The sequence below is a fragment of the Boleophthalmus pectinirostris genome, unplaced genomic scaffold (genome assembly GCF_026225935.1).
Source record: "Boleophthalmus pectinirostris isolate CB_2022bp ecotype Guang Dong unplaced genomic scaffold, ASM2622593v1 HiC_scaffold_22, whole genome shotgun sequence".
In the NCBI taxonomy this organism is placed as follows: Eukaryota; Metazoa; Chordata; class Actinopteri; order Gobiiformes; family Gobiidae; genus Boleophthalmus; species Boleophthalmus pectinirostris.
Window position 1 is genome coordinate 26,615,651 of NW_026571190.1, and position 27,954 is coordinate 26,643,604.

At 42.0% G+C, this 27,954-nt stretch overlaps 1 protein-coding gene across 3 annotated transcripts; it reads left to right on the top strand.

The window, feature by feature from the left end:
- The first annotated feature begins 1 nt into the window (after position 1).
- rbfox2 (RNA binding fox-1 homolog 2) lies at positions 2-27,832 on the top strand. Of its 3 annotated transcripts, none has more exons than XR_008632832.1 (13): positions 2-1,043; positions 6,070-6,120; positions 14,966-15,166; positions 16,932-17,096; positions 18,810-18,863; positions 18,963-19,055; positions 22,393-22,480; positions 22,758-22,814; positions 22,908-23,049; positions 23,455-23,500; positions 23,829-23,865; positions 25,109-25,200; positions 25,275-25,292. XR_008632832.1 is itself a non-coding variant. In XM_020938524.2 (13 exons), the coding sequence occupies exons 1-13, from the start codon at positions 792-794 to the stop codon at positions 25,477-25,479; spliced, it is 1,359 nt and encodes a 452-aa protein (XP_020794183.1). In that variant the 5' UTR covers positions 2-791; the 3' UTR covers positions 25,480-27,832. The 3 variants fall into 3 exon arrangements, 2 of the variants coding, with proteins under 2 accessions (XP_020794183.1, XP_020794184.1); XM_020938524.2 differs by lacking the exon at positions 23,829-23,865 and adding an exon at positions 25,435-27,832 and having other exon boundaries at positions 25,275-25,347; XM_020938525.2 differs by lacking the exon at positions 23,829-23,865 and adding an exon at positions 25,435-27,832 and having other exon boundaries at positions 22,761-22,814; positions 25,275-25,347.
- The last annotated feature ends 122 nt before the right edge of the window (positions 27,833-27,954 follow it).

The window sequence follows — 27,954 nt, forward strand, 5'->3', positions numbered from 1 at the left end:
GACAATTTCCTTTCTGAAACACGCTACGAGAACACACCGGGAAAACGCACAGAGGAAAAATAATAGACTTTAGGCACAAGGAAACGGCAGCTTGAGGCGAGATCGGCGTCCTTTCTTTAACGGAAAGTAGCGGACTAACATGGGGGCAAACGCCAGCTCTTGACGAGGATCTACTCTTTAGTGAACCTCTTCTCTGTGGCACAAGTCTGGCTGATACACAGAGGAAAGGCAAAGGGAAGACATGTTGAGGGGCTTTTCATCTTAAGGCTGCGGTAGGATGTTCATATTGTGCTCTTATAAAGACGCCCCTTAAGAAAAAAAAACAGGGCAGATGGAAATAAGGCGGTAGATTATGCTCAGGAGCCAATGGTTTGATCGATGTCTGAATAATTAGTTTGTTATGAGCTGGAATAACGTAGGCCTCTGAAGCAACCCGCAGTAAATAAACACGGTCAGCAAATGCTTTGTAGCTTCACATTGACACTAAATGTTGTAGATGGCCTCTTAGAAGCTGCTGTTTTACAGAATCGCACACCTCTTTTATTAGACTGGTAACTCGTCTTGCTGCCAATCGGAATTGCGTTTTATGATAGTCAAGGCTATTGCTCGGGTTGAGCTAAATAACATTTGAACTCTTTGTGGGCTGATACAAAGGCCCAAACCGAAGACTGCGTCTCTAGAAGTGTTGCAAGAACATTTCATCCCGGGCAGAAAGCTCACATCTGCTTCAGCTTGGCTACCTTTGTTGGCCTGTTTTCCGTGTAGATAGAAACCACACAAACGATTTCTAAATGTTAATGTCGACCGACGTTGCCTCTATCATGCTGCCTGTGTCCCGGGCTCTCTTGGATCGAGATAGAGAGCTGGACTCCATGGCAGGTGTGCACCCCAACGCAGGCGGTCCTCCCTCGGCTGTTCGGGGCATGAAGCGCGGAGACCCGGAGCCTGACGGACAGACGGCCGCTGCTCTGCTGGACACCTCTGGAGCTGAGTGCAAGCGCCCCCGGATGGATGGCACCGGGGGTCTCGGGGATGTTGGCCAGGTGAGTGCTCTTCAGTGCTGAATTCAAACACAAGTACAATGTACAGCGATCCAAATCTTGGCCATGGTGTTACAAAGTGGCACATATTTTTCTCACATGGTTTGTGACACTGTAATAAATCTTTGTGAGGGTGTAAAGCTGAATTTCAGACCCTTAGCTGAACCTTCACGTATTAAAATTGGTCTAATTATGCTACAGAAATGTTTTTGCATATCTATATTGTAGACTCTACAAAATAAAGTTCATAGAGGGACATGAAGACACTCCTCAAAGCGTCGCTCTCTCACCTCAGGTGAGACCACAGAGAGGAGGAAAACCATTCATGAGGCTTTTGCATGCAAAAATGTACTAACCCCAATCCACACCACAGCCCAATGTTGGGTTCCACACATGTTTTAAAAGTAAATTTATGGCCTTCCCAGTTGTTTCTCTGCAAAGGAACCCAATAGGTGGCATTTGGTATAAACAAAGATTTGTTTCCAGTTTGCAGCAAGTCATCAATCTCCAACCCACTCATGGTGATTATATTGATTTGCTGGGCTGTTTTAATTAACACTATTGCATTTGTTTTTACTCTGTGCTTGCCTCAGCAATGCAGTGGTTCATTAAACTTCACTAGACTCTCCCAGGCAGCCGAGACATTATTATGGTATATTGTGGAGGATGAGAGGCTCCACTGAAGTACTGAAAGCTATTTCTTTGCTGTTGAAAGTGCCCGTAATGGAGGTGGAGTGGCCCATTTGCTCCTGTTTGGAAAACTAAACGAGTGGGGTTTACGTGGCCGAGCTGCTGGTGTGTGCTGACAGGCAGGCCTGGGAGCGTAATGCACTTTTAAACACACGCACTGGATGAGTGTGTTTGTGTGTCACACTGAAATGCGGATCAATAGCTCAGCCTCTAAAATGTATTGAACGTGAGCTGGCTGGACAGTCCGGAAATGAGAGTGGGAGAGAGCCCCCCTCGCTCCCCTCACTCACTGGGTTTGCTGCAGGAACAGATTTGCCCTATCACTAGCAGTAAAGAGGCTTTGTTTCCAGCTAATGGGATCACATCTCAAACTGGAGGGGGCATGCTATCCACACGGATCTGAGATTCTTATCTAAGGCAGAAGATTTATACAACACACATGACTGCAACAAAGATTAGTGTGAAATCCCCCCAACACTTGTCTGTTACGACTTCAAACGTCCACAAGCTGTTTTAGTAATACTGCTGTTCCTGTAAGTTAATACTGTGTCAAAGATCAAAGTGCGTTGGTCTCATGTTAAAAATAACTGTAATCATGTCACAAATTAAGATAAAACTGTGTTCAGTTCAAGTTATTCTGTACCTTCAATTTCTCTTTATATACTATTTTAAGATTTGTAAAATGTCAGCCAGCTCCTGTTCTGAAAAGACTGACATATTTTATTTTATTAATAAAAGTGTTGTTCTGTGTCTTTTTTTGCCTTTGGAGCACTTGAGTTCCAGGAAAAAGCAATAAAACACACATTTGGCTCCTCTAAATCCCGTTAGAGGGATTTTAAGAATGGAAAATATTACCACAGAGCAAACCTTGCATTTTAAAACTGGGGTCCTGATTATTTCCTTCTCCTCATTACTTCTCAAATGTGGTTTCTGCTGACACGACAGGAGGATCTGATCTCTGACCTGTAAATGTATCAATACAGTGGGGTGTGGCAGTAGCGCAGAGTAATCCATTTGAAGCACTCAGTTCAATAATAGGATCTTTCCCACTTGGCCATTGACACTGCTGTTTTTCTCATTAGTTCCTGGGCCCCGTGATGTCATCGCAGTGCGGGGGTAGAACGTCTCTGTCAAGGCACATCAGCAAACTTGAGGCAGAGCAGTAAAGCATGTAGGAGCACTGCAGTGGGGCTGTGTATGACTGAAGGCTCCACTAACACACACAAATAAACTAAGGGAGGAGGCATCCAACAGTGAAAGAGCTGCTCCTTCAAATCAGATTTTCAGACTATTCCATAATATAGTCCACTGCAGATCTTAAGTACAGTGCTGTAAAACGGAGATTACGGTAAATTATCAGATTATCACATGGGGTGTCCTGTGATTTATGACAAAGCACCAGTTTTCAGGCTGACTTTAGATGTTAAGAGGAGGCTGTCTGCTTCAGTATCTCTCTGGTATGTCGTTGAGCGGGCCATGTTTTGTTGTCACTCTACGTAAGAACCGGGGCACTCTCTAACCTAATAAGGTCTTGCCTGGGGTGACAGTGTGAGGACAAATGACTGGACTGGGACATTAATGTAGGTGGATCACCACCCTGTATTTTCATCTCAGTTGTGCTGAAATAGAATGAAAACGTCAGCAAGAAAAATGTAGTCCTGCTGTATGCGGAGAATATTTATGTAGGTTTTGGATGCCTGTTTTTGTGATAAATGGCCAGCATTGCTCTGTAGACTGAATTATGTTCAACAGAGCAGGCTCAGGGCGCATGGTTCTGCTTTGAAGCATGCTTAATGCACTGCTATTCTCCAGATCAATTTCACTTAAGTCGTTTGTCTCTCAGGCAGTAGATTTTCTGTCACTATAGCGCACATTAGGATATTAATAATTTAAAAGAGTTTTTACTAATTGTGCTGTCAGAATCTCAAAGAAAAGACTCCTAGAGCTCAGATGTCAGTTTCATAGTAAATGCATACTTAGTAACACATCCTGATGGCTGATCACATCCTTAGTAACACATTCTGATGGCTCAGGCTTATTTGTAATAAGTGTACATTTTTAATTCAGTCACATGTGAAGAATGATCCATGATAATGTTATGTCATCAGTTGCCTTGACCCACAGCCCTGTGTAGAGCATGTGTAGGTTTACTGTAGAAAGTGAAAAGGAAGTGAAGGATGAAGAGGGAAAATAAAGGCGAGCGGCCGCCTGTCTGTTTTGAGGCTTAACACGTAAGTGCTCTGTGGATGAAATGGCTTCACATCCTCCTGAGTGGCGGGGCCTCTGCAGTTTGGACTGTCAGAGCAGCCCATGTTCTTCCTAATCTCCTCCTTAGATGAAAGGCTGTCCCAAGGCATGATAGGAATAGATGTGAGTCTTGTGACCAAATTAGACACAACTCACAGACTACAAACAATCTAATTTAAGCCATACCTGCAGTTTTTGGAGCGCACAGACAGGATCGTGCCAGTACACTGTCTGAAAGTGGCTCTGTGTTGAACAATTTCTTCTTATTAGAGCTGAACAATTGAACAGTTGCTGCCACCATGATGTGACTCATTTATCTTTTTGGTCATATCTGAAAGTATTTTGCAAGTCTTTAATACAACTGACTGTTGGCAGTTTACTCAGTAACACTCCCCAGCAGATGAATCAACAATGTAAATGCTTGTTGTTCTCAGCCATACATCTTTTGATTGTGTTTTTCCACCCCCTCCTGCTCATCTGCCCCCCTTCTCCTCCACCATCTGTTGACTTCAAGTCATTTTGATAATTTCTCCTGATTGCTCACCCTCTCTTCCTTTGCACTTTCTTCCTCTCTTCATCTTTTTGAACCACTCCCTTTACGAAACACCATCTCCAGCTCCAATAACAATCCCATGTGCTCCGTTTGTCACCGCTCACAAGGAGAAGCGTAAAAGGTTAAGTCATGATTAAGTTATCAGTGCAAGATGCTGAGTGTTTGGGATCTTACTGGTGCTGTTAGATAACTGCAGTGAGCAGGCTGTTACACTCCTCATTCCTGCAGTTCCTTAAGGAAATTAAACACATGACTCTGCTCATGCATGAGTCATTGTGTTCAGTGCCATTGCTTCTCTTTCTGTGCAGACATTTTACTGTTACATTTCCAGCTTAACCTCACACAAGGCTCTGTGCTCCAGATGTTGTCGCTCTGTACCTCCTTTTTTCCACACGGCCCCATTAATCTCGCGTCTGGTTCCTTTTTGTCTTTTCAATTTATTTTTTCTCCTATGCTTTTCACCGTGTGGCTTTATACTTTATGTGAAGTACATTTAGTTTGGCCTAGCTGTAAAATCAGGTTTATACTTTATTCATGTTATTCAACCCTCTAAGAGGTGATTCATTATTTAGTGCTTCTACCTCTCAAAGCCAGCTCACTAAGTACATTTTTGGCTCAGAGATACACTGCACAAACTGCATTTTTTCAATCAAGATGGCACTTCCTTTTCCTATGATCAAACTGCTCACATTTTGGGACCTTGTGCTTAGTTTTTAGTGAAATGGCCCCATGGGGTTCCCAGTGAGATGGCTACAGTATTAATCATGCGAAGTCAAGCTGTGAAGCGCACAGAGCAAAGTGTTCCCCCCGGGGACAGAGCAGACGTGGGACATTGGTTCCAGATGAAAAGAATATGGGAAGGGGGGCGTAGAGAAGGGGGAGGAGCCCAGTTGTTTTCTAATCTAGTGATATGAAGCTAGGGACAGGCAAATCTGTATCCCTCATATCAAAGCACATTGTAATTGCTGTGAAGAGTGCCTTTTTTTTATGAAACACATTAGCAAAAATCTCAAGCGTGGTGTTATAAGAAATGTAAAGTTGACTACGTTTTGGAAATGATTTTTTTTTTTTTTTGGATCCATTTCTGGATCCAAACAAAATGAAAAAATGTTCATCCTGCTCAGCGTTCTCCTAATTACTCGCCAGATGCTTGATCTATTGGTCGTAGCTTCACAGAGCAGTGAAAGGAGTGTGTGGAGATTTCATCAAGGCTCATGATGCCATTTCATACCATAGACTTGACATCCCCCTGACCCATTTGTGATTTAGGAGCGCCGGTGACACCCACAATTCCTCCGCATCTTTTTATCTCCTGCTTGCATAATTCCCGCCCGCCATCACGTCTTCACCATCTTAGAAAGGGGCTGCTGGCTACAAAACTCAAAGATAACAGGAGAGTGTCAGAGTTAATTTGATTATTACTGCAGAAGTGTTAAGTCAAAGGCCAAAATGTTTCAACAAGGCAAAGAATGATTGCGTGTGTGTGAGTCTCAACACCTTAAATGGCATTTGTGTAAAAATGTACTTTTTCTTTTACAGAACAATGACCCTTTGACCCTTGGTTACCATGGATATCCTACTCACAGTCAGGTAAGGTCATTATTTTTGTCACACTTCCATTTTTAAATCTTGGATACACTTATACTTGATACACTATATCTTTAATGGCTCAGTGGAGCTCAACAGACCACGAGGTGGGGGTGTAAGATAATAATTCTTCTTGAAGAAAACCTCCATCTATGTTATTTAGATGCCTCTACCACAAAAAGCACCAATACAATTACAAATCTTTCCATTTCTTAATTTTAATCCCTACAATCTGTTTTCCTTAGTTTGTATTAGCTCGATTGTGCTAATCGGCTGCTCTTTTTTGTGTGGGTAATCCTTAGATCATCCCCCCGTTCATCCACTCATCCTCTCCTGCTCTACCCATAATCCCTTCTTTCCCGACTCCGTGTCAGCGATGCCCAACCACCCCTGGCTGTTTATCAGCGCACTATCGTATACCCCCACCCCCTCCATTTTTTTCCCTTTGCACTTATTGCCTTTGAGCCAATTAGCCACTGTTCATTTCACTGTGAAGAGAATGGTGCTCTCAACCACTTCCTTCCTAATGATAATGTTGGTGGAATAATCATAAAGGCTGGGCATATTATTTATGTAAAAATGTAAGCCAAGGTCTGCCGCATCACACCATTTGAGAGAGAAAAGGGAAAAAAAAAAAAAAAAAAAAAAACATGGGAAGACAATACTGGGCAGTGGAGGCTCCCATAGCACAGAGGCGCTAAACTGTCAACAACCGTGTGAGAATGATGTGATCAAAGGCAGAGCCCAGAGAGCAGCATGGAGCGGATGTGTGAACACGGTACAGACACTTTTCAAACTGAGAAACACTAATAAGTATCTATCTGTCAAATCTCCGCCAAGTGGTCTCTTAATGTTTCCTAATGGTTTTATGCTAGGCCACAGAGGAAATGGATTTGAGGTAGGTTTAATTGGAGACTGCTGTGCGCGCAAAGTACCTGTGACAGCATTTTACTGGCTAATTACAGAAAATCACAATCAATAAAAATAAATGTATTGATGGTGCTGCTTAAAAATGTATGTTGATTATGCAAGGAAACAAAGCCTACTGAGATTTCATGAAGTATGCTTTTAACAAGGGTTTAAAAATGCTATTTAAAAAAAAATGTTTATCCGTATTCTTTAAAATCAAAGTGAGACTGCAGTGAACTAAAGCTACTTAATTCCGCAATGTGTAGCTCTAATCCTTACATTTTTGATGATATCACATCTTGTTTTATTTTTTCTCCTTCTGGCTCAAGTTTTTTTTTTTTTTCAGAAATGGCTTTTCAACACATTTGCATTCAGTAATTACCTCTCTGAGTTGCTATTCATGTAATTGTATATATTACAAGTCATTTTCCCCCATTCCTGCACAGAATGCAAATTGCGTAGCCACAAGCCAAATAGATTTGTGGGATTCTGAATATGAATGATAACAGTGGAGCATGGTGAGGGCGCTGGACCCGATGTTGGACATGAATAAAGAAAAATGCTTTAGATACATTTTGTTCTGCAGCTGTTAAGACTGTGTTGCTGCCCCCATTAGGCTGTTGTGAGCGAAGGCACATTAAGCTGGTGCATGTTGCTCTTTTGGATCTCCTTGTTGTGGATTGTGCTCTTATGAGACTGTTTTCTTTGTGTAAAGTGGTTGATCATTTGTTCAGAAATAATCTGATTGATTACATAACGGATGTTTTTCTTAAATGAGCAGCAGCGTGTTTATGTAACACAGTAAAATGGTGACTTTTCACACAGTCTCCCAGTGGCGCGGAGCCCCAGTTAACTCACCTACATGAAGAAGGAGCTCCAGGAGGTAGAGAGAGGGACTGCGACACGAGCAAGGCTGAGGGGAGGGGACAGTCTGCAGGTGTGACAGAGCAGTGGGAGGAGTGGAGCTCAGGCAGCAGAGATGAGCAAGCAGCAAGGGCACAGCCGCACCGGAGCAGTGCAGGAGAAGCCAGAGCTATTGAGTGGGAGACACCGTAAAGAGAGCGAGTGACAGAGGCTGGAGGAGGAGGAGGAGGGTAGACCAAGTGAGCGAGCAAGCGAGTGAGCGGGGGCAGAGAGAGGGAGATTTTGAATCTGGGAGACAGACAGAAGAGAGCGGAGCTGGTGAGGTGACACAGACTCGACGGGAGAGAGGGAGAGAGAGAGGAGGAGAGCGGAGAGCCCACACTTCGAGTTGTTGCACAGAATACGATGATGGGACTGTACTATCCTTCCGTGTTGTCGGTGAGTGTTGGCTCCTCTCTTTCTTATTGTCCGTTGTGTGTGCCTGTGTGCGTCACAACTCTCACTGTAAATGAAGAGGCATCAGAGTGCCCAGCGCTGTCACTAAGCATGAAATGTTAATTAACTACTAACAGATGAGGACTCTACTTGACCCCTTTAGTGGAGTGGTCCACTCAGGGCATTTTTGACTACTGTTAGTGGCTGTGAGATACACATCAAGAGAAACTCGTGTAGCAACTGGAGATGACAAGACGATACAGGTTAAGAGAACGTTTCTGAAATTTAGCCACTGCATTTTGGACGTGTTGTTGTTGTAGCATCTGCTCTCCTGCTCTGAGCTACTAGTGCATGCAATGTGAACATTGGGGCTAGCGCTGCCAGAAAGAGCTGTGCCATGTATTATGTATGCTCAGAAGAATCTATGTGAACATACAGGGTGTTTATGTAGCTACTTGGTGTGCCTGCTTTAAACTCATTTGAGGCAAAAGTGGAAGCCCAGGCAGAGAGGGGGAGGAGGGCTAAGTCAAAAGTCTTTATTGCCCCAGCAGCTGTCTCCGTACATTGCTGAAAGCCTGTGAGCGAAAGAGACAGGTGTCCATGGAACAGTTGTCTTTTCTTTTTGTTTTTTCTTCTTAGTCCCTATCTCTTCCTGCCTTCTGCATCTCCTCTTTTCAGCTCACACCTCCTCACTGTAATTTCTGTGTCACACATTTCACAAACACACACTGCTCGAGAGCACAGTGGGCTGCAAAGTTAGTGCATGAAGTGTCATGTTTGTATCATTAGATTTCATTTGGAGTGAGTCAGGCTCTTTCTGTTGCACCTTGGATTCCGGCTCTTTACTGTTTGACCTCTTTTCTCCCTCCTCACACTCTCCCTGGGGCCCTGGCAGCTGTTATCTCAATGTTTTCCTTTAAGAGCCCCTGGAAGAAAGGGTGGGGGGTTGTTCGGCACAGATTGGGAGCAGGAGATTGGAAATTGATTTTAAAGGTGATGGGACACCCTCAGTCAGCTGCCAGGAAAGCCCAGGAAACCCAAATTGTGTGGATGAAAGTGAGATAAGCAGAGATCAACACAGTGGAGCTGTGTGCGACCAGGCAATATCACAGGTCAGCTGCCGAGAGCTACTTCAGTGTGACGCAATTTCTCAGCGTTCAGCTGACTGTGCACTTACATATGGGCACGGAGCAGCCCACTGCGTCTTCATTATCCCAACAGCGATGAAGCCAGCGCTGCCCTGCTTATTCTGCCTTCACTTCTGTTCGGTGCAGAATATGGTGCAAAAGACTTGAAAATATTTTCTCAAGCCCCACCTAAGCATGTGCCCCCAGGCAAGGGAGAGCCGCCTACCTGCTGCGAAACTTTACACACCGGCACACTTTCATAACGATATCCAGGCCGTGAGGAGCTACCCCCCTCACACTGCTCCTCCCTGCTTCTACCTTACAGTCTGTCCTCCCCCTCTGATCATCTTATTGATTCGTTGCAGGGTTAACAATAATGGTTGTTAGATGATCCCAATGAGCTGTGTTGCCGTAGCAACATGCATGAGTCATTCATTTGTGCAGATTGTTAGACAGTTTGAGGGAAACATTGATGGGAGAGCCCTGTAGGGTAAGCACCTTGCCAGTGCTGCTCCGGTTAGAAGCATGGTTATGAAATGGAGCAGACCCCCGCCTGCTGAGAGATTTCAAAGCATTTGTATTCATAATGAGTCTGACGGCAGCATCATATACCAGCTTTGTGTACATTTCCAAGTCACAATGGACGTCCAAATAATGACAGCCGCAAAACTAGACTAACTCGATTCGTGTCTGTGGGTAAAAGGTGTGCTGAATGTTGGGTAAACACATTGTTTTGTATCTGTGTGTTCAGCTGCACGTGTTTGCATACATCCTTTAATGAGCAATAATGTGGACAAGTCTTCTCGTCGGCTTTTGTCTAGAGTTTGTCTTTAGTTAATTTGGCAGTGAAGCTGATGAGGAACTTTAATCCAGTCAGTTGATGGATAGTAGAGGTGACAGTGATGTCGCGTGTGCTGCTGGCCTGTACATGTATGCACGTCTCTTGTAAACATGCAGCAGGAAAAGGAGTCACCGGGGGTAGCATGCACGGAAAGGGGGGTGGCAGGGGTCATACGTGATTGAAGCCCTACATGGCGAACTGCTGTGGGCGGACTGGGTTTGACAAGCACTCGTGTTACCCTATAAGGAAACAGAGCTGTATGTGGGAGGGAGGAGCCTGACATACACTATCATACTGTTGCTATGATGCCCATAAGATGATTGGCGTTTATGGGGGCGGGACATATGCAAGGGTCCCGTCTGGATTTTATGAAGCGTAAAGAAGCAGAGCAGAGAAGGGGAGAGTGGGAGGAAAAGGGAGAGAGAGAGGAAAGACGGGGAGAAGAGCCGCATGAGGGGGAGGAGGATGGTGAGGCAGGGCTTGATGTAGGATGGAATAATTTAACAAGAGGGTGTCTCCTGCCTCATCACTATGCCACACACGCTGCAAATGCTTCTCCAGCTGTTTCTAGCTTAGATAACACAATACACGGGCACCAAAAACTGAACTAATTAAACTAAACTAATGTTTGTAGAGCCTGAATATGTGAGGATGCTAGCGGTGCAATTCACGTTGTCCATCATCAACTTGCTGAATGAGGGTATAGTCTAATGGCTCTGGGCCTGCCGAAGTAAGATCCTGAAATGTCATTATTCATGTGAAATGACCCAGAGTTGCCCTAGTTAGCTCTTAGCCACTCTCTTCTCCTCCTCCTTGTCTCCTGTATGCTATAGTGAGACTGCTGCAGATGAGCACATTTTATAACATGCCTCCTCAGACGCACTTGCTGCTGTTAAGTGACCCGAAAGTAAGCTAGCTACAGCTACCACTCTGAGTCACTGGCTTTTGCCTAGCCAACACATAAGAATAACGCCTTAACACCAGAAGTATGCGCGCACAAACATACACACATAATGACACCACGTTGGCAAGCTAAATGTACACAAATCTGAGTGCTGCTTACAATTTCTCTACAGGGTTTTCAATTGACAGAGACCCTCCTCCCAGCTACATCTTTGTGCATCCCTCTTTTCATCTCCGCCAGCCCTATCATCTATGTCCATTTATTCACTACATGCTTTTATCTCCATCACATCGCCAAGGCCGCTAGCAGTCAGGAAACTAGACAGTGAAAACTAGCAAAGGGGGGCAAACATACACTATTCCTGTAACTACAAGAGCGGCGATCGCGTTTCAGGTAGAGAGCTGCCCGTCGTGTCACAGCAATAACGGATCTGCGCTGAAAAGGCCAATCGCCGAACACAAATAAAAGGTTGTTTTTGGCCTGCGTTCCCGCTTCTATTTCAGGCTGGCAGTAGGAACAGCAACAGCCGGATTTGTCCATTCTCCTGCTATTCTCTAGTCTGTTCCTCAGTGTAAACAACAACTGACATAGACATGATTTAATCTGCCGCGCACATGGACAAAGTGTACATCGCTGCTTTTGAAGACATCCCAGCAAACTCTATAATAAGGACTGCTTTGTCTGAGTTGGATGGAGAAGTTGTAAAGTCCACTGAGTCATCTGTTGTGACTCATTAAGACGGTGAATTTTTGATGCATAGTAGGAGAGCTTTTCTAGATATTTTACCCCTACTCAAACGCATGATACTTTAATTTAATGGTGCTCTGTAACATTTCTAGTGGAGGGTCCGCCACCTGATGTCTCCATGGAAATGTTATTGCTTTGTCTAGAATGTTCCACAGTGTAGATTAAAACTACATATCACAAGGGAGACCAGCGTTTACAGAACTACACTACAGGACAATTCAGATCTGTGGAGAGCCTCTTCTACACAGAGAGAATTATTGGATTTTTGAGCAGTAGAAACACCCCTAATGAATACATTCCAGGCAAAGCAATAACATCTCCATGGAGACAAACCCTCCATTAGAAAAGCTGCGCATTGCACCTTTAAATAATGTTAATATATTAAAGCTGTACATGGACAACAAAGCTACGTCTCACTTTAGATGTAGCCTCTGTCTTTCTAATAACATTGTGCTTTTCTCATTTCCCAAGTTGCTCCAGCAGAGAGATCAGTTTCCTCTTTCTAGACACTCACTCTGTGGCTGTTGTCATCTGGGTTAGCGATTACCTACATTGACTCCCTCCACCCACTATCCATTTCACCTCCACAGCAGAGAAAGTGGGAGACTATTTGGCTCTTGTCATTTTAAAGGCACGTTTAGCATAATCGTTGTTCCATTAGAAGCGCAACAGACTGGGTTAACGAAGGGCTGTGGACGATATAAAACTGTGGTAGCCTTAAGTTACGGCATGCCAAGTGAACAGTTAATCTACTAAAAGGGACTGTGGTGTTGCACTTACAAAACTTCATACATAATTAGAATCTCATGCAAAATATACTATGTACAGAGAAGTACTATAATAAACAGCATCTTCATAAGTGAAAAGACAGATTAAGCTCCAGTCACTCAAATTCCTGCAAACTCCAACAATAAATCCTTATAAATCTTATAACATCATCAACCAATGTAGTTTACCAAGACGCCACCAGTGAACTAAATGACTAAAGGCTCACAGCCCTAGTAAACAGACCTGCAGGAAATTGATTGCATGCGATGGTGGAGTATCTATCTATTCTACATCTGCTATTCCCACAGCACAATCTTGTTTGGTGGGCTACAGGTGAGATTGGAAGTGGTTCTTACAGCTGTAGGGCTTTGAAGAGTTGACAGAGGCGTCTGCTCATAACACGAAGTTCATCTTGAAGTCTGTGGTCAGTAATGTTGTGAGCGACTGGCGGCGGTACCGGTGATGAGGGCCACAGAAGATGGAGAATGCAGTGGTTTTGGAGTACGAGGGTTTTCGGAGTGTTTTACCTGGTGAGAGAGCAGTGTGAAATTCTGCAGTAGACTACAGTGAAGAGGGGACTCAGTGTGGTGCCGGGCAACAGCGACTCAAAATGCTCTACTCTGTTGGATATTGCAACAACCAAGCAAACTGAAAACCACAAGAGTCCTGGCAAAGAGTCGTTCTTTATGTATATTAGATAAATGTAGGAGGGTTTTTGTTATGGCCAGCATATGCTGTGTTCTCATTTAGTTAGTCTGTATTTAATTAACAGACCCAACATATTGGTTTATAACATTTGTGTTATGTAATCATTTGTAGTGGTTTTTAACTCTGAAGTATGCTCAAAATTGTTGATATATTGATTACTTTGAAGTTTTTTCACTTAATTACCACCATAAGATTGATTTCCTACTATGATTAATTACCCCCTTTCCCCTTCCAACCCTCTGTATGGGGGCACATGGGAACGTTTGTACAAGCATTTGGTTTGCAGCTGTATAGCTGTTCTCAAATGTCCTGTACATGTAGTAGGACAGGACAAAGTTCCCCTTGTGTTATCTGTATATGCTCCTGTGTCATAATATGAGCGTGATCCATGTCAGCTGCACGCCTCTTGTTGTTGGACGAGTGAAGGGGCCGGTTTCAGTGTCACAGGTGTGACGTTGACAAAGGTCAAAAGCTGGGACAGATGGCACACTCGCATATACTCGCATATACTCTGGAGCTCTCCTCCCACACTTTTAGCACTCCCAAAGGGACAGAGATCCATTGTGATCTGCGATGGGCATCGCTGCGGCCTGTCACTCACACACATAACGTCAGTGCAGCTCAGCAGATGTCTAGTAAGCGCCAGTCTTTAGAGGTTACAGCATTCAGGTGGAAAAAGACAACAAGTATTACTTTCCCTAATGAAACATTAGTACTGAGTGCATGTAGTGCCAGCGCGTCATTATGCCTTTCTCCATTATTACTAATAACAATTACATAGAAAGTGATAATGATGGTAATAATTATAATTAGAAGAGGAAGACCATAACTGTTTGCAAAATGCTTCAATATTAATTGATTGTCCCTCCACAGTACTTGTATAAAGATTCTGCTTTGGTCAGTTATCTGTTAGTTATGGCCATGTCTCTTGCATCAGTCAGCACCTTTTATCGTCCGTCCCCTTTTCCTCTCCATCCCTGCTGTCTCCTGCTGCTCTCTATTACCATTTAGGGTAGCCATGCCCTGCTGCCAACAACGAGGAATGTACGCGTGCGTGCCTTTGCTTGAGTCGTGCTCCACCATGTGTTTGTGGGAGCTCAAATTGTATTGTTTCTCCTACGCTCCATTTATAAATCATTTCTGGGGGTAATAATGATGCTAGAATACTTGAGCATGCTGTCTTAGTAACAGTCGGTCCTTGCAAGCGTTTAGATGTGTGGGTGTTTGTGTGTCAAAGGTGGTTGGTGAGTGTATGTGGGCGTTAGAGACTTAACTGTTATAGAAAACATAGTAAAGGGCTGCATCTGACCCTCAATAATAGATATGACTGCAGTGAATATTTAATGGTGGGGGGTGGGCCTGTCGATACCATCACATTGACTTATATACATGTACGCTGCAATGAGGAAATCCTATATCAGTGATGGTATGACTTTCAACTCTGGGGAAAATGGTCTCAAATCGGTCAGGTGATGCTCCCTGTAAAAGATATGGCAGACCTTAGCCAGTTGATGACTTCTTCTTCTCTTGTTTTTCCTCCAACAGGGCTCTCAGGATAGTGCTGGTGGTCAGGAGGGACTGGTGCCTCCTCCCTTCTCTGCGTTTCCTCCACCCCCGCCTCCACCCCCCCAGAACGGCCTGACTCTGGATTACGGGGGCAGCCTGTACACAGCGGGGGGCGTGCAGGGTCCTGTGGAGGCAGGCGGAGCAGCCAACAGCGCCAACGCCAACAGCCTCTGTGCCCAAGTGAGTATCTGCCTCTCCCTCAGTGCAGTACAGCCCACAGCAAGGCCCGCCGCAGTCTCCCTGAACTGTGAAAGCACACGAATTATCCAGTAAATAAAGACACATGGAGGCGCTGGTCTCAAGATACTTCTACTGTAACACAAATAGAAGAAAATAGTCAGTAAAGGCTAGAGTTAATAGCTGTGTGCTGGGAAGCAAAATACCGTTTGGTAATACGGGTCAGTCCTCAAATTAAGATGGTGATTAACTAACAAAATGACTTAAAAGAATGGCATTTTCCTTGTGAAAGATACTTCTACTATACCTCAAATAGAAGAAAATAGTTTGAAAAGACTAGAGTTAATAGCTGTGTGCTGAGAAGCAGAATACTTTTTGTAATACAGGTCAATCTTGAAATTAAAAGAATACCATTTTCCTTGTGAATCACTATATTAAGTCATTTTGTTAGTCAAAGATACTTCTACTATAACACAAATAGAAGAAAATAGTCAGAAAAGGCTAGAGTTAATAGTGGTGTCTTGGGAAGCAGAATACTGTTTTGTAATACAGGCCAATCTCGAAATTAAAATAGTGGGATTTGCCTTGTGAATCACCATCTTAAGTCATTCTGTTAAAGATACTTCTACTATAATACAAATATAAGGAAACAGCTATTAACTCTAGGCACTTTGGACTGTGTGCTGGGAAGCAGAAAGCAGTTTTGTAACACAGGTCACTCTTGACATTAAGATTTTTACAAGGAAAATCGCATTCTAATTAATTTTGTTAGTTAAAAATACGTAATATAAGAAAATTGTTTGAAAAGGCTAGAATTAATAGCTGTGTATTTGGAGGCAGAAAGCGGTTTTGTAATACAGGTCAATCTCGAAATTAAAAGTATGGCATTTTCCTTGTGAATCACCATCTTAATTCATTTTGTTAGTCAAAGATACTTCTGCTATAACACAAATAGAAGAAAATCATTCCGAAAATGCTACAGTTAATAGCTTTGCGCTGGGAAGCAGAAAGCAGTTTTGTAATACAGGTCAATTTCAAAATTAAAAGAATGGCATTTTCCTTGTGAATCACCATCTTAAGTCATTCTGTTATTCAAAGCAGATCTCAGCAAATGAGATAATGCTCTTGGCTTGGATGTGTTTTTCATAAAGTAAACGTAGATTTTGACATTTTCAGAAAAGGTTAGCAATGACTGAGCCAATGAAGGACACCAGAATGTCTTTTTAAAATTAATTTATTTATTTCTATGGTTGATTAATGATTCATGATAATAATAATGATAATTTTTTTGTCCTTTGTGTCCATTATGCGCTAAGTTTTTTCTAGGCAGGTACTACATATTTATCATTGTATTATCTGGATAGATTAAAGGTGCATTGCGCAATTTTTCTTGTGTTCCATGTTATGACATTAAATATATGTGTCACCCGAGATGAATAATGCAATAATCCTTTCTGTGAATAAGGACGTATCTCCACAGATCTGAACTGTAATGTAGCGTAGTGCTGTAACCTGCTCGTCGTCCTCATGATAGATCAGTTTAATCCATATTGTGCAACATTCTCTATAAAGCAATAATATTTCCATGGGGAAAAGGAGGCGGCGGACCCTCCACTAGAAATGTTATGCAGTGCACCTTTAATAAAATGCAATTTAATAATAATAACCAAATGACAGAATTCCTGCATGCTAATATTTACCACACACTCGTGACTTACTCCGCTTGTTTCCCCTCTCCTTTGCCTTTCTGCTGTCTCTGTCCCAACAGCCAGATGGGTCTTCCCAGATTGACGGTCAGTCAGGGGTCGGCTCAGGCGGTGGAGGAGGAGGAAGCGTTGGAGATGAGTCAGATGCTAAAGGGGCCCCCAAACGCCTCCATGTCTCTAATATCCCCTTCCGCTTCCGGGACCCCGACCTGCGGCAGATGTTCGGGGTCTGTATGGGCTTCACGCTCTTGTCTTTCTCTTATGGATTTGACTTTGAAATGATTGAGTTACGAAGGATTTATCTTTAACAGGCAACGTCAAAGTTTACGGTTTTAATTACTTTAATACAGACTTAGACTTTATTGATCCACAAGGGAAATTATTTGGACGCTGTACTATAATATAATAAATATACTATAATAACAATAGCAATAATATTACAATTTGCAACTGTCATTCTCAAAAAATAGTGAAATATTTCATTTACTGTCACTAGACTTGTCACAGTAACACATTTTGAAACACAGTATATTACTACAGATATACTGAGACAAACGGTAATCTTGAGACATTTCATGACCCTGACACAATAACAATAAAGCAGGGTAATCCAAGTAAACATATTTTTAAATGTATAGTATAATGAAACTTAATTGCTCAAGCAGGGAAATTATTTGGACACAATAATTTTGCTCTGTTTTATATTTGTTGTTGTGTGTGAAATACTAACAGTAATAATACATTGAAAATAAGTAAGGAAAAACGGCAAGAGACTGATGTCAAGTAAAGCATAATTATACAAATGTATATGTACAGGTAAAAATTAAAGAAATATAGTAATACTAAATTTATCTCCTATATATATATATATATATATATATATATATATATATATATATATATATATATATATATATATATATATATATATATATATATATATATATACAAGAGGTCGTAACGGTGCAAAGATGAACTAGTGACTGACACGACAGGGTTGTCTATTACATAAGGGCAGTTGTTGTACAGTTGCATGGCGTATGGAATGAATGTAGTCGTGTATCTTTCACGTTAAAAGACATGTGCTGCAACAAATGAATACCTGGAAAAAATAAAAAATAAAAAAGCACCAAGTGATTTATTTTATCCTCTAATGCTCTAATCTTTCCTTATTACAGTAAAATGACAAAAATCTCCACACTTGTGCAAATAAACACACGATAAATATTGAGCTCCAAAATATTTAGTTCCAGCTTTCATATACAGAAGTTAATATAGTAATTATCATGACAGGCCCACACGTCTAATACCCTATAGTCTATGACAAGCTGATTTTGTTTAATGTGTATATGTGTGTGATTTGTGGTTTAGATAAATTGATGCTATTAATAATGATAATATATTTTGTTACAATATTGTTACACATGTAGTCACTATTAATTGTGTCTGTAATTCAATCTTAATTATTAACAAGAGCTCATTACTCAAGAATCTAACCTGACCTGCAATGTTAATAGAAACTAGACATGCTTTTCGCTATTTGTTTATTATTGTGTGATGTGAATTATAGGTTATTAGCGCTTTATAAATAATTACCTCAAAGTGGTGTTATTCTGAGCACAATAATATAATGCTGATTAGTCTAAATATAGGAAGACAACTGTTGTGGCTGTTCTGGTCTTCTCTAAAAACGGGAGCCTGACAATCTGAGGTAGTAAGGTGTGAGGATTTGGTGTAATGCGGGACTGTTACATAAGCCATGTTTTTTAAGTGTGGTGCAGAGAAAAGAACAGAGGCAAGCAAGATATGGTGGAAGAAAAGACTAGCAGTGTTGGCCGTATGCCAGCTGCTCATGCTTGAACAGTGCTGACACCCCGTGGCAAAAGGCACCACATGACTCCTCCTCCTGCAGATTCTCATTTTCCTCTCTTGTTTTTCAGCAATTTGGAAAAATCCTTGACGTTGAGATTATTTTCAATGAGAGGGGATCCAAGGTAGGACGGAGCAACCACACACATCACCGATGACAGAATTGAGCTCAGCAGAAGCTTTTCAAACCTTTTCTCTTTTTTATTTTCTCCTCTCCTTTCTAGGGTTTCGGGTTTGTGACGTTTGAGACGAGTGCCGAAGCAGAAAGAGCCAGAGAGAAGCTCCACGGCACGCTGGTGGAGGGAAGGAAAATTGAGGTAATTCACAACCCTTGGCCCCCTTTTTGTAATAAAATATACTCCCGTGTTTCCCCTCATGTTCGACAATAAAAGAGTTTGTCACGGTGGGTTCGATGCTTGTAGTTTTTTCTGTTTGTTTTTTTTACCCGGGTGGCTGTAACTGTATGCTGATCTATCCCACTTTGACTTCAGTCTGGCATGGTGCAATGGTGTCTCGCACACAGACGTCTTTACAGATTGGCACTTTATGTCGATGTTCATGCCAGTGTTGTTCCGATGTGGTTGTCCTGGGCTGTTTGTTGCACTTTGATCTTGTAGCAATGTGGTTTGCAAAGCATGCTGGGTAGAGGGGGCTACACAAATGGCATGGCCAGTGGGACCTTGCTGCTGACTCTTGAACTGCTTCTGTCTCAGCATGTCGGACATTTTCAGTTTGTTTTGCTCTCTTGCTCCTCCCCCTCTCCCCATCACCTTTACCGTCATAACTTCTACCATTGCAGTGAGTGGCATTTTTGTTTACGGTTGTGTGGACAGCCAGCCTCTTTTCGCTAGCTCTAGATAGCGACGGTAAGAGGCTACTGTATGTTGCATGGACAGAGCTTGAGATCGGATGTTGACTTCCTTAAATCTAACACAGTACCTCTGGGTTGTGACTCTCGGTGTGTGATGTTTTTTACGAGACTGATGCATGATGGGAGGTAATTTGTCAGGCGCAGTTTTAAGGAATGAGACTGCCGTGAGAAGTGTGGTGTTTATGAAGATGCTCAAGTGGGATTCTGTTAACTTCACAAATGCAGATATGGATGACAAAGTTTTACACACATGCTTGCATCTTTCACTCCTCTAAAGACACCAAATCTCATGGAAGTGCATTTTGTTGTGATCTTTTCATTTTGTCAGCATGAGCTACAGGATTACTTGCAAATGGCTATTGGAGTAAAAAATTACTATTTGCTTTTGCCATTTGCTCTGGTCTGCTTTTTAAATTATTTTTTTTAAATATTTTTACTTGCTACTGAAGCTTCTTTTGCATGGTATGGAATGTCCTGCACTCTTCTTTCTGTGTGTGGGTGTGCTGGAATAAAAATACGGAGGGCCAAGAGAGAATGAGGTGAAGAGAATGCACTAGAAACTATAGCTCTCAAAACGTTTTCTGTTTTTTTCCATCTCTCTCCATTATTATTCACCCGGCCAGTCTGTCTGTCTGTCCTCCTGTCCTGGTTTGTCCCATGTGCACCTGCATATGTCCTGTGATGTCCATCCCTGCCCCATATCTCTGTACACTCTAGTTTCATGACAGGTAGCTAGCATAAACATTGTAGAATGTGAATGTTTAGAGGCAATTTTATGGCTAATTAATTTGGACATAATGGTTGCATCGCTCTAAATCCAATTTTGTGATTTTCTGTTTATATCTTTGCTCCTTCACACATGACTGACTGTAGTTGGGTTAATAGCCCAGATATTAGTCATAATATTGAAACTTCTAGTGGACATGTGACTATTAAATCTATAGCTCTTCACCCTAGGGTGGGGTTGCTTATCATACCTCGTTTTTCTCTGTTAAGTTATCTTGTGGTTTTATTTTATTTTCATTTATTTATTTATTTTTTTTAGTTAATTTCTTTCTCGCATATATTTTCTCTATTACCCTGATGATTTTTGTATGTTGTTGTTGTCAGTCTCCACGGTAACTGCTCGCGTGTCCTCACGCCGTTTTCCGGGCAACGGTAAGTTGTGTACACATGGTATCATCTTTGAATGACCCCTCCCCCACCCCATCCGTCCAAATGAAATAAAATGCACCCGACACCCAAATAAAGGCCTCCTGCTGCAGGGAGCTCGATTGGTTGATTGATAGTCCCTGATTGGCGTATTCTGTGATTTGATTGATTGACTGGGGAGGAGGTGAATGAAATGATTACTAGATTAGCCGTTGACCGCATGGCATTATAAGGCCACGTAAATAACTGAATGTACTGCATCTATCTGCAAATGCAACAACTATAACTACCACTTCTTATGCATTCATTCCAATCACCTCTCTAACTTACTGCATTCAGCATTTAATTCAGAGCTGTATATCCTGCATGGTTTACTCTTTCTCGTCATCTGTATGACGTCATGTAGTTCTGTCATTTCTGTCATGTCTCAAACAATAGTTGCATTTTTGCACCTTAGTGGGACAGCATGCTTGAGCATGAGAGCTGTGTTAGCTTGACTGGTCAGAAGAGCGTAGTTGTCGAGCTGTCTGGGATTGTAGCATATCTGTAACTGCAGACAGTGGTGGTCTTAATATTAAAACACTTATTAAACAATTATCGCCAAGGGTCCATGAAACCTACCCTGTGTGAAATGTCACAAAGCTTGATGCAAACTGTTACTTGTGCAAAGAGCATTGAGACAGATTTGTTACCAGATTTTTTTGTTTTACCTTTTCTGAATGGTGTGCCGGTGTTCTGAGCTCTGCGGTGTCACACTGAAACTGAAATGCCCGACTATTTTACAACCATGGATTAAGTTAAATATTTTTTATGTTATTCACTTTTTGAGGAATGATTATTGCATCCCCACCCCCCTGCATCTTAGGCTCTTATCTTCCTCATATATTCATTTCTGTCTCCATCGTTGCTGTTCAGTTAAATCTGAAGTAGTCAGATGTACCTGGAGGAGAGTCGCATCTTGTTTGTAGAAGTTGCACATTTGGATGGATTGTTCACTGTCCGTCGCTCCTCTCTCCATCATGTGTGTTTTTGTGTTTTTCATGTGGACTGGCTCCTCCTGCATCCTTGTCTCTTCTGTCGTTCTCTCCTGCCCTTCCTCCTCTGACTTCGTATGATGTGTAGTGGTCTTGACTGGGAAGGCTGCCTCTTTTTGACTGGTCTCTTGCTGCTTGCTGATTGGCTACTTTCGCTCACTTCTGGTGATGTGATGCGCTCTTGATTGGCTGTGTGTAATTTGTGAATGAACTCTAATTGATTTTTTTGCATTGTGTTGGAATTGATGATTCTGCTGCTTAGTTCACCTTTTCCCTCCTTTTTTGCAGGTAGCAATATAATGGCCTTGGATATCGTTTCTGAATGCATTTTTGTTTTTGTTTTTTCTGTGTGCTATTGGTTTCATTGTTTGTGTGCAAATTGCCTGATTACTCACTGGGATTCTTGTCTTTCTCCTTCTTGAAAAGAAGCATGCATTAAATACCATTGCTGTTCATCAACAGAATTAACATTTGTCAATATATAATGTAAACACATGCAAAATGAAAATGTAAAATCTAATTATATGTTTGCACTCCAGTTTCCCTCATTACAACGGACACAGCAGCAAATAAATGCTCACTCTCTTTGACACTCAGGTCAACAATGCCACTGCCCGAGTGATGACCAACAAGAAGATGACGACACCGTATGCAAATGGAGAAGGTCTTGCAGCTCTTCCATATGGTAAAATAAGTCGTCCCTTTAAATATATGAATAAATGAATATTGAAATATGACATTGAACTATTAGATCAGATTTTATTCCCTCATCTTTTTGGTCTCTTAAATGCTAAATTTATACTTCTGTATTTCTGGACCCAGAAGCATAATAATTTGTCCCACCAGGGCTTTCAGTGGAATGGTTTAATTAAATTTTTGCTTAATGTTTAATTACTGATTAACATTTGTGTGACAATATAATCCCAATAATGCCTTTAACTAAAGTAAAAATGTCTTTTTAGCAGGGTGGAAGTTGAGCCCGATGGTTGGAGCCATGTACAGTCCTGAACTATACACAGGTTAGACACCTCACACTTAACATGCTCTGACAGCCTGTACGGCATGCTGACCTCAAGTCACTCTGAAAATCATTTCTGCTCTTTTGCCTCCAGTCCCGGGCTTCCCGTACCCAGCAGCCGCCGCCGCCGCCTCCACTGCTGCGACCTTTCGAGGGGCATTGCGAGGTCGTGCCCGGCCCGTGTACAGTGCAGTCAGAGCAGCTGTGCCTCAGCCTGCCATCCCAACCTACCCAGGGTAAACAACACCAGCCACTAACCATATATTTACACAGACTAAATGCATGTGGGCTTAAATAGTGCACTAAGTGCCTGCATGTTTGAATTGGTGTTTTCAATTGCAGTTTTTGATATTAATTGATCAAGAAGAATACCATTTCCTTGTAACTTTCAGTTCTATGGTTTTGATAAGCAATTATTTGAATGAAGAAGTTTCTAGTTAAGAATCCAAATGTTGTTTTATACAAAGACGTGGTATTTTGGCTTGCATGTTGCACGGTGTGTAATAATCTCACCTTTTTTCTCTCCTCTTTCACAATCTCTCTGACACCATTGACACCTGTCCAATCATCACCTGTTTGCCCACATATTTGGTCATTCCACACATTTCTCTGGACTCTTTCCCATCTCTCATCGCTCTCAGTGTGATGGCTTATCAGGATGGTTTTTACGGTGCAGCTGACCTCTATGTAAGTATGAGCGTCTCGATCCCTCAGTCACTTGTTTCTACGTTTCTCCTCCATGTCTCTTGGTTTTCAAGTGTGAGATGGCACAGGGCAAACCCAAAGCAGCGTAGCAATGAATGGCCAAATTTATAAGATTTTACAGATGTTTTAATGAAATGCCAGAAACACAAAGCGGCATTTGGAGGGTCCCCATTCATGATTTGACTCCTGATGGGTTTGCCCCTGTGCTCTTTGTGCGTTTGTACCAATGTGATTATCAGTATGTGTGTGTGATGGTGTGTGTGTGTGGGGGTGACCAGGTTGACAATAGCTTTTTCTGTTCTCTCTGTAGACTAGTGTTTCAGGACATTAGTGGCAGATTGCCTCAGGTAGGGTTTACACACTTTGTGTGAGAGCCAGTGTGCATCCTACTCGTCTCCAATGACTGCGTGCTGCTAGACATTATTGACCATCTGAGATCGAAATGCCTTCTGTCTTCTTTTACTAACTCACTGGATTCTGACATGGGTGGAGTTGCGGAAGGGGTAGAAAACACTACAGTTATACTTCTTTAGAAAATATCATCAGGAAAGGTGACTGTCAGGGCAATTGGAGATATTATAAACAGAGCTAGTGTTTTTAATGATCTTTTTATATGACTGGCACACCTGAAAAACACAGGTTATAAAATATACTTATACAACTTTACAAGACAGGATGAAAGTAAAGTTAAATTTGATCCAGAGGAGCGATGTAGGGCAAGGATAGTCCACCATACAGGATTTATTTCAAACCCCTTCCAGGAATCTCCCTGATCTGTTTCACCTGTGGCATGCTAACTGAATCAGTGTGGGCATGCAGACATACTTACAAGGCTGACTCCTCCCAAGTCTCCCCATCTTTACTCTCTCCTCAAGTCTTTATTTTAGCTTTCACTGAGTTTCTATTTTCCCCTCTTTATTCTGTCTTCTTTCTTAAAGTCCAGCCTCCTCCCCATAGCAGCAAAGTGTGGTCCTGAATGTGGGGACTTGGTCATGACTTATCCTGTAGGCTAGAATGCAGTGGTGTGTTTTGTTTATATCGAGATGTTTGGCCTAATACACTGTATGTTTCTGATCTGGGAAAGCATGCTGTGTCCGTGATTGGTCGCTGGCCTGCGACTGTGTGTGTGCGTGCTCTTAATCTGACTGGCTGTCGTCTTACACCTGTACTTGTAATTGTTTGTCCATCAGCTGTTCATAAAATGACACAATCATCCTCACCAGCCCTTCCCCTTTCTTTAACTGTGTGTGTTTTGGTAGGGGAACTGGGCACAGTTATGGGGTAAAGACTCTCTCCCTCCATGGCAAACACGTTAAAGGCACAAAAGATGTTTTGGAGCAAACAGGATTGTGTTAGTTCTGGAGGGAAAGACCACAAGAGCCTGACCTACATCCTGTGAATGCTGTTCTGCACCAGTTTAGACAGATTTGCCGACTGTCTGCTTGTTTAATATTTCACTCTCTTCGGCAGTTTCCCCACACTGTAACCCCGTAGATACACTAACTTCTGCTCATTTGAATGTGGGATTAATGGTCTTCTCTTGTGCCCCTTCATGTTCCCTTTGAATGCCTTGGTCCGGCCTCATCACAGGGTGGATATGCAGCGTATCGCTACGCCCAGCCAGCTGCTGTAGCAGCGACTCCAGCTGCTGCTGCTGCCGCGGCCGCCGCCTACAGTGACAGGTGAGTTCATTTGTGTCAGATCAGAGGAGAGCTTCTGCTTAAACATTTACTCATCTACTTTGTTTATTCACCAGTTACGGACGTGTTTATACAGCAGACCCCTATCATGCTGCACTAGCCCCCGCTGCCTATGGTGTTGGAGCCATGGTAAGACATCTACCTCACAAACATGAAACTACTTTTCTACTACTATTATTGTTTTTCTAAATATTGCATCATTTTTTGTGTTCACAGGCAACGCTCTACAGAGGAGGATACAGTAGATTTGCCCCTTATTAAGACAATTCAGTTATCAGGAGCTCCTCTCTTCCATAAAAATCCCATGAAAGAGCTCCATCTGTTGTTGTGGAGGTGAACTGCACATAGTTTTGATGCAAAGTTGGCCATGGCTAAAAAATTTTCTGACCCCTCCCCTACTTTTTCATATATATATATGCTACTAAAGAAATAGAGGAATGCTGTATTACAAACTGACCTGGCCTTTGCATTAAAAAGAAGAAAAAAGACCTGAAGTTGCACGGCTGTATTATAGTCCCCCTTCTCCTCGGCACTCTGCAGCACAAATCATGGGATGGAGCCCAAACGTTCTTCCAAAGGCTGTCTGACAAAAGTGACTTTCAAACAGCTGTTAATTATTTATGAAAGAGCTGGAGCTGTGTGGCCTGCACACACTCAACATATAAGGAAATGCGTCCACACTCCATGGGCGCGATGGAAGCAGCAGGTTTGGAGTGCAACACAAGACCAGAATGAGAGCTTTTCCAGATCCCACCCTCTCACTGGTGGACACAAACCAGAGGCTGCTGTCTGCCCTGGTGTGGAGCCTGAACCTGCTGGGACGGTTTATTACACTACAAACATCGTCTGAAAGTGGAATGGCTCGAGGTGTTTCTTACCTCACGTTTTCTTAGTATGTGGAAATGGTAAACCTTTAACTTTAAAGTGTCATATGCAAAGAAATTAGTGTAGAGAAAAGTTACCAAATTATTATTATTATTAATTATTATTAACATTATTAAAGCGTTATTTTGTTTGACTTGCACAGCAGCTACTGCTGTTATGAGGCATATAGTGAACCATGGGGTTCAAACCAGAAAATGGTGACTGAAGAACCCCCTTCTTACATGTTCCCACACACATGCACAGAGATAACTACATACAAAACACTACAAAAATGTACTACGCTGTAAAAAAAATTTCTTTTGATAAAGACCTATCCCTAATCTACAGTCACAAATGCAACCACAGTATTTGTTTATCCTTCTATGTAGAGATTTATTATTTGGATTTTCCCCTCATGCTCCACTTTTTATAGAGCAAGTCCAACATTAAAGAAGTCTTCCTTGAATTAGTTAGCTGCATTATAGATGCTGCCTGGACAGCAAACACTGAGCAAGAGATAAAGTCAGTGGATATAAAATATTACATGCAAAACACCTTACTGTTGTGCATTTCTATACTGTTCTATACCGTTGTATTCTATATTTCCAGATGTGGCTTTTGATTTCTGTTTGGTTCCAAAGATTTGTAAGACAGCACATGCTTATGTGTAATTATCTTTTTGTTAGTGTTATGTCATAATCTATGGTAATTCTAATAGTAATTTTATTTACTGTTCATCAGTCTTTTTAAATGACCCGTTTTGTTACAGACTTGAGCGCACACATGGACCATCCAAAGGTATGCATGCAACACTAATGAGCCTGCCCTGGACTTTTCCCTCCTTTTGATTGAAGATGCGATATTTAGCATTACAATTTAACTGAAAAAGTGACAGGATTTTTCCATTTAACAAATGTCTCAGGCATTTGAATTAAATGAAAAGGCATGTAGCACTTTGGTTATAACTTAACGTTTTTGTGAAAGGATCCATCCATTTCAAACAATGCTGTGATTCTGGATTAGGTTAGTTATCCAGTCCTCATCACTAACACACATTACAGATTATAAAGTGTCGCATAAGGAAATCCAAATGTAAAATGGGAATGTTTTACAAGATTATTTTATGGCTGTATTTGTATTTCAGATTTCTTGTGAGAAATCTACAGGACATGTTTTGTGCTGCTGTTTTGATTTTTGTTGTGAACTAGACATTTGTTTGGAACAATCTTCATTTTGTGAATGTGTTTTTGGACACAACAGTAAAAAAAAAAAAAACAGCCAAAGATGCTACTAGTCCCACAAAACTCTCACAAACAACATTTAGAGCCACTGAAGGCATGGATTAACCAGCATGAGCGATATTGTCAAGTTAAACTAGTTTTGCATGATCCTGTGTCTTTCATATTTGACTTCAAGCAGCAAAGCCCAAGTCCTCCTTTACCACTAACCCGTTGAACTCTATAGGCAGCTGGTGTTGGCAGTTAGCTGACGAAGACGAGCACAGTACCGCTTGGCAAAAAGACCCGCTGACAAACTAAAGCTGAACGTGTGGTGGCTTCGTTTTCCCATCATGGTTTTCTTGCCACTGTATTATAGAAAACTGTGTGGCCATCTATCATAGTGGCAATGGTTTCTCAATGACTGGTCCTCTTCCTCTGTCATGTAAAACCCACATTTGACTGCCGTTTTGTTTTGTTTTTTGTTATTGAATGTCCATATAAATTGTTTTATATAAAATGTTTTGTTGTGATTATGGCTTCATCCTGTCTTTACTTCAGTTAGAATTCAGGTTGGAGTAATATTCAGTTTGTGGGTTTGTGTGGTAAACGTGCGTGAATGAAACAAAACAACTTGAGGTATGTTTTTGAAGAG

What these genes read in the sequence shown, in the direction of transcription:
- rbfox2 (XM_020938524.2), top strand. Translation starts at nt 792, where the DNA reads ATGTTAATGTCGACCGACGTTGCCTCTATCATGCTGCCTGTGTCCCGG. An exon ending in ACCTGCGGCAGATGTTCGGG is followed by an intron (nt 17,097 to 18,809) that starts GTCTGTATGGGC and finishes CTTGTTTTTCAG; the next exon opens with CAATTTGGAAAAATCCTTGA. An exon ending in TCAATGAGAGGGGATCCAAG is followed by an intron (nt 18,864 to 18,962) that starts GTAGGACGGAGC and finishes TCTCCTTTCTAG; the next exon opens with GGTTTCGGGTTTGTGACGTT.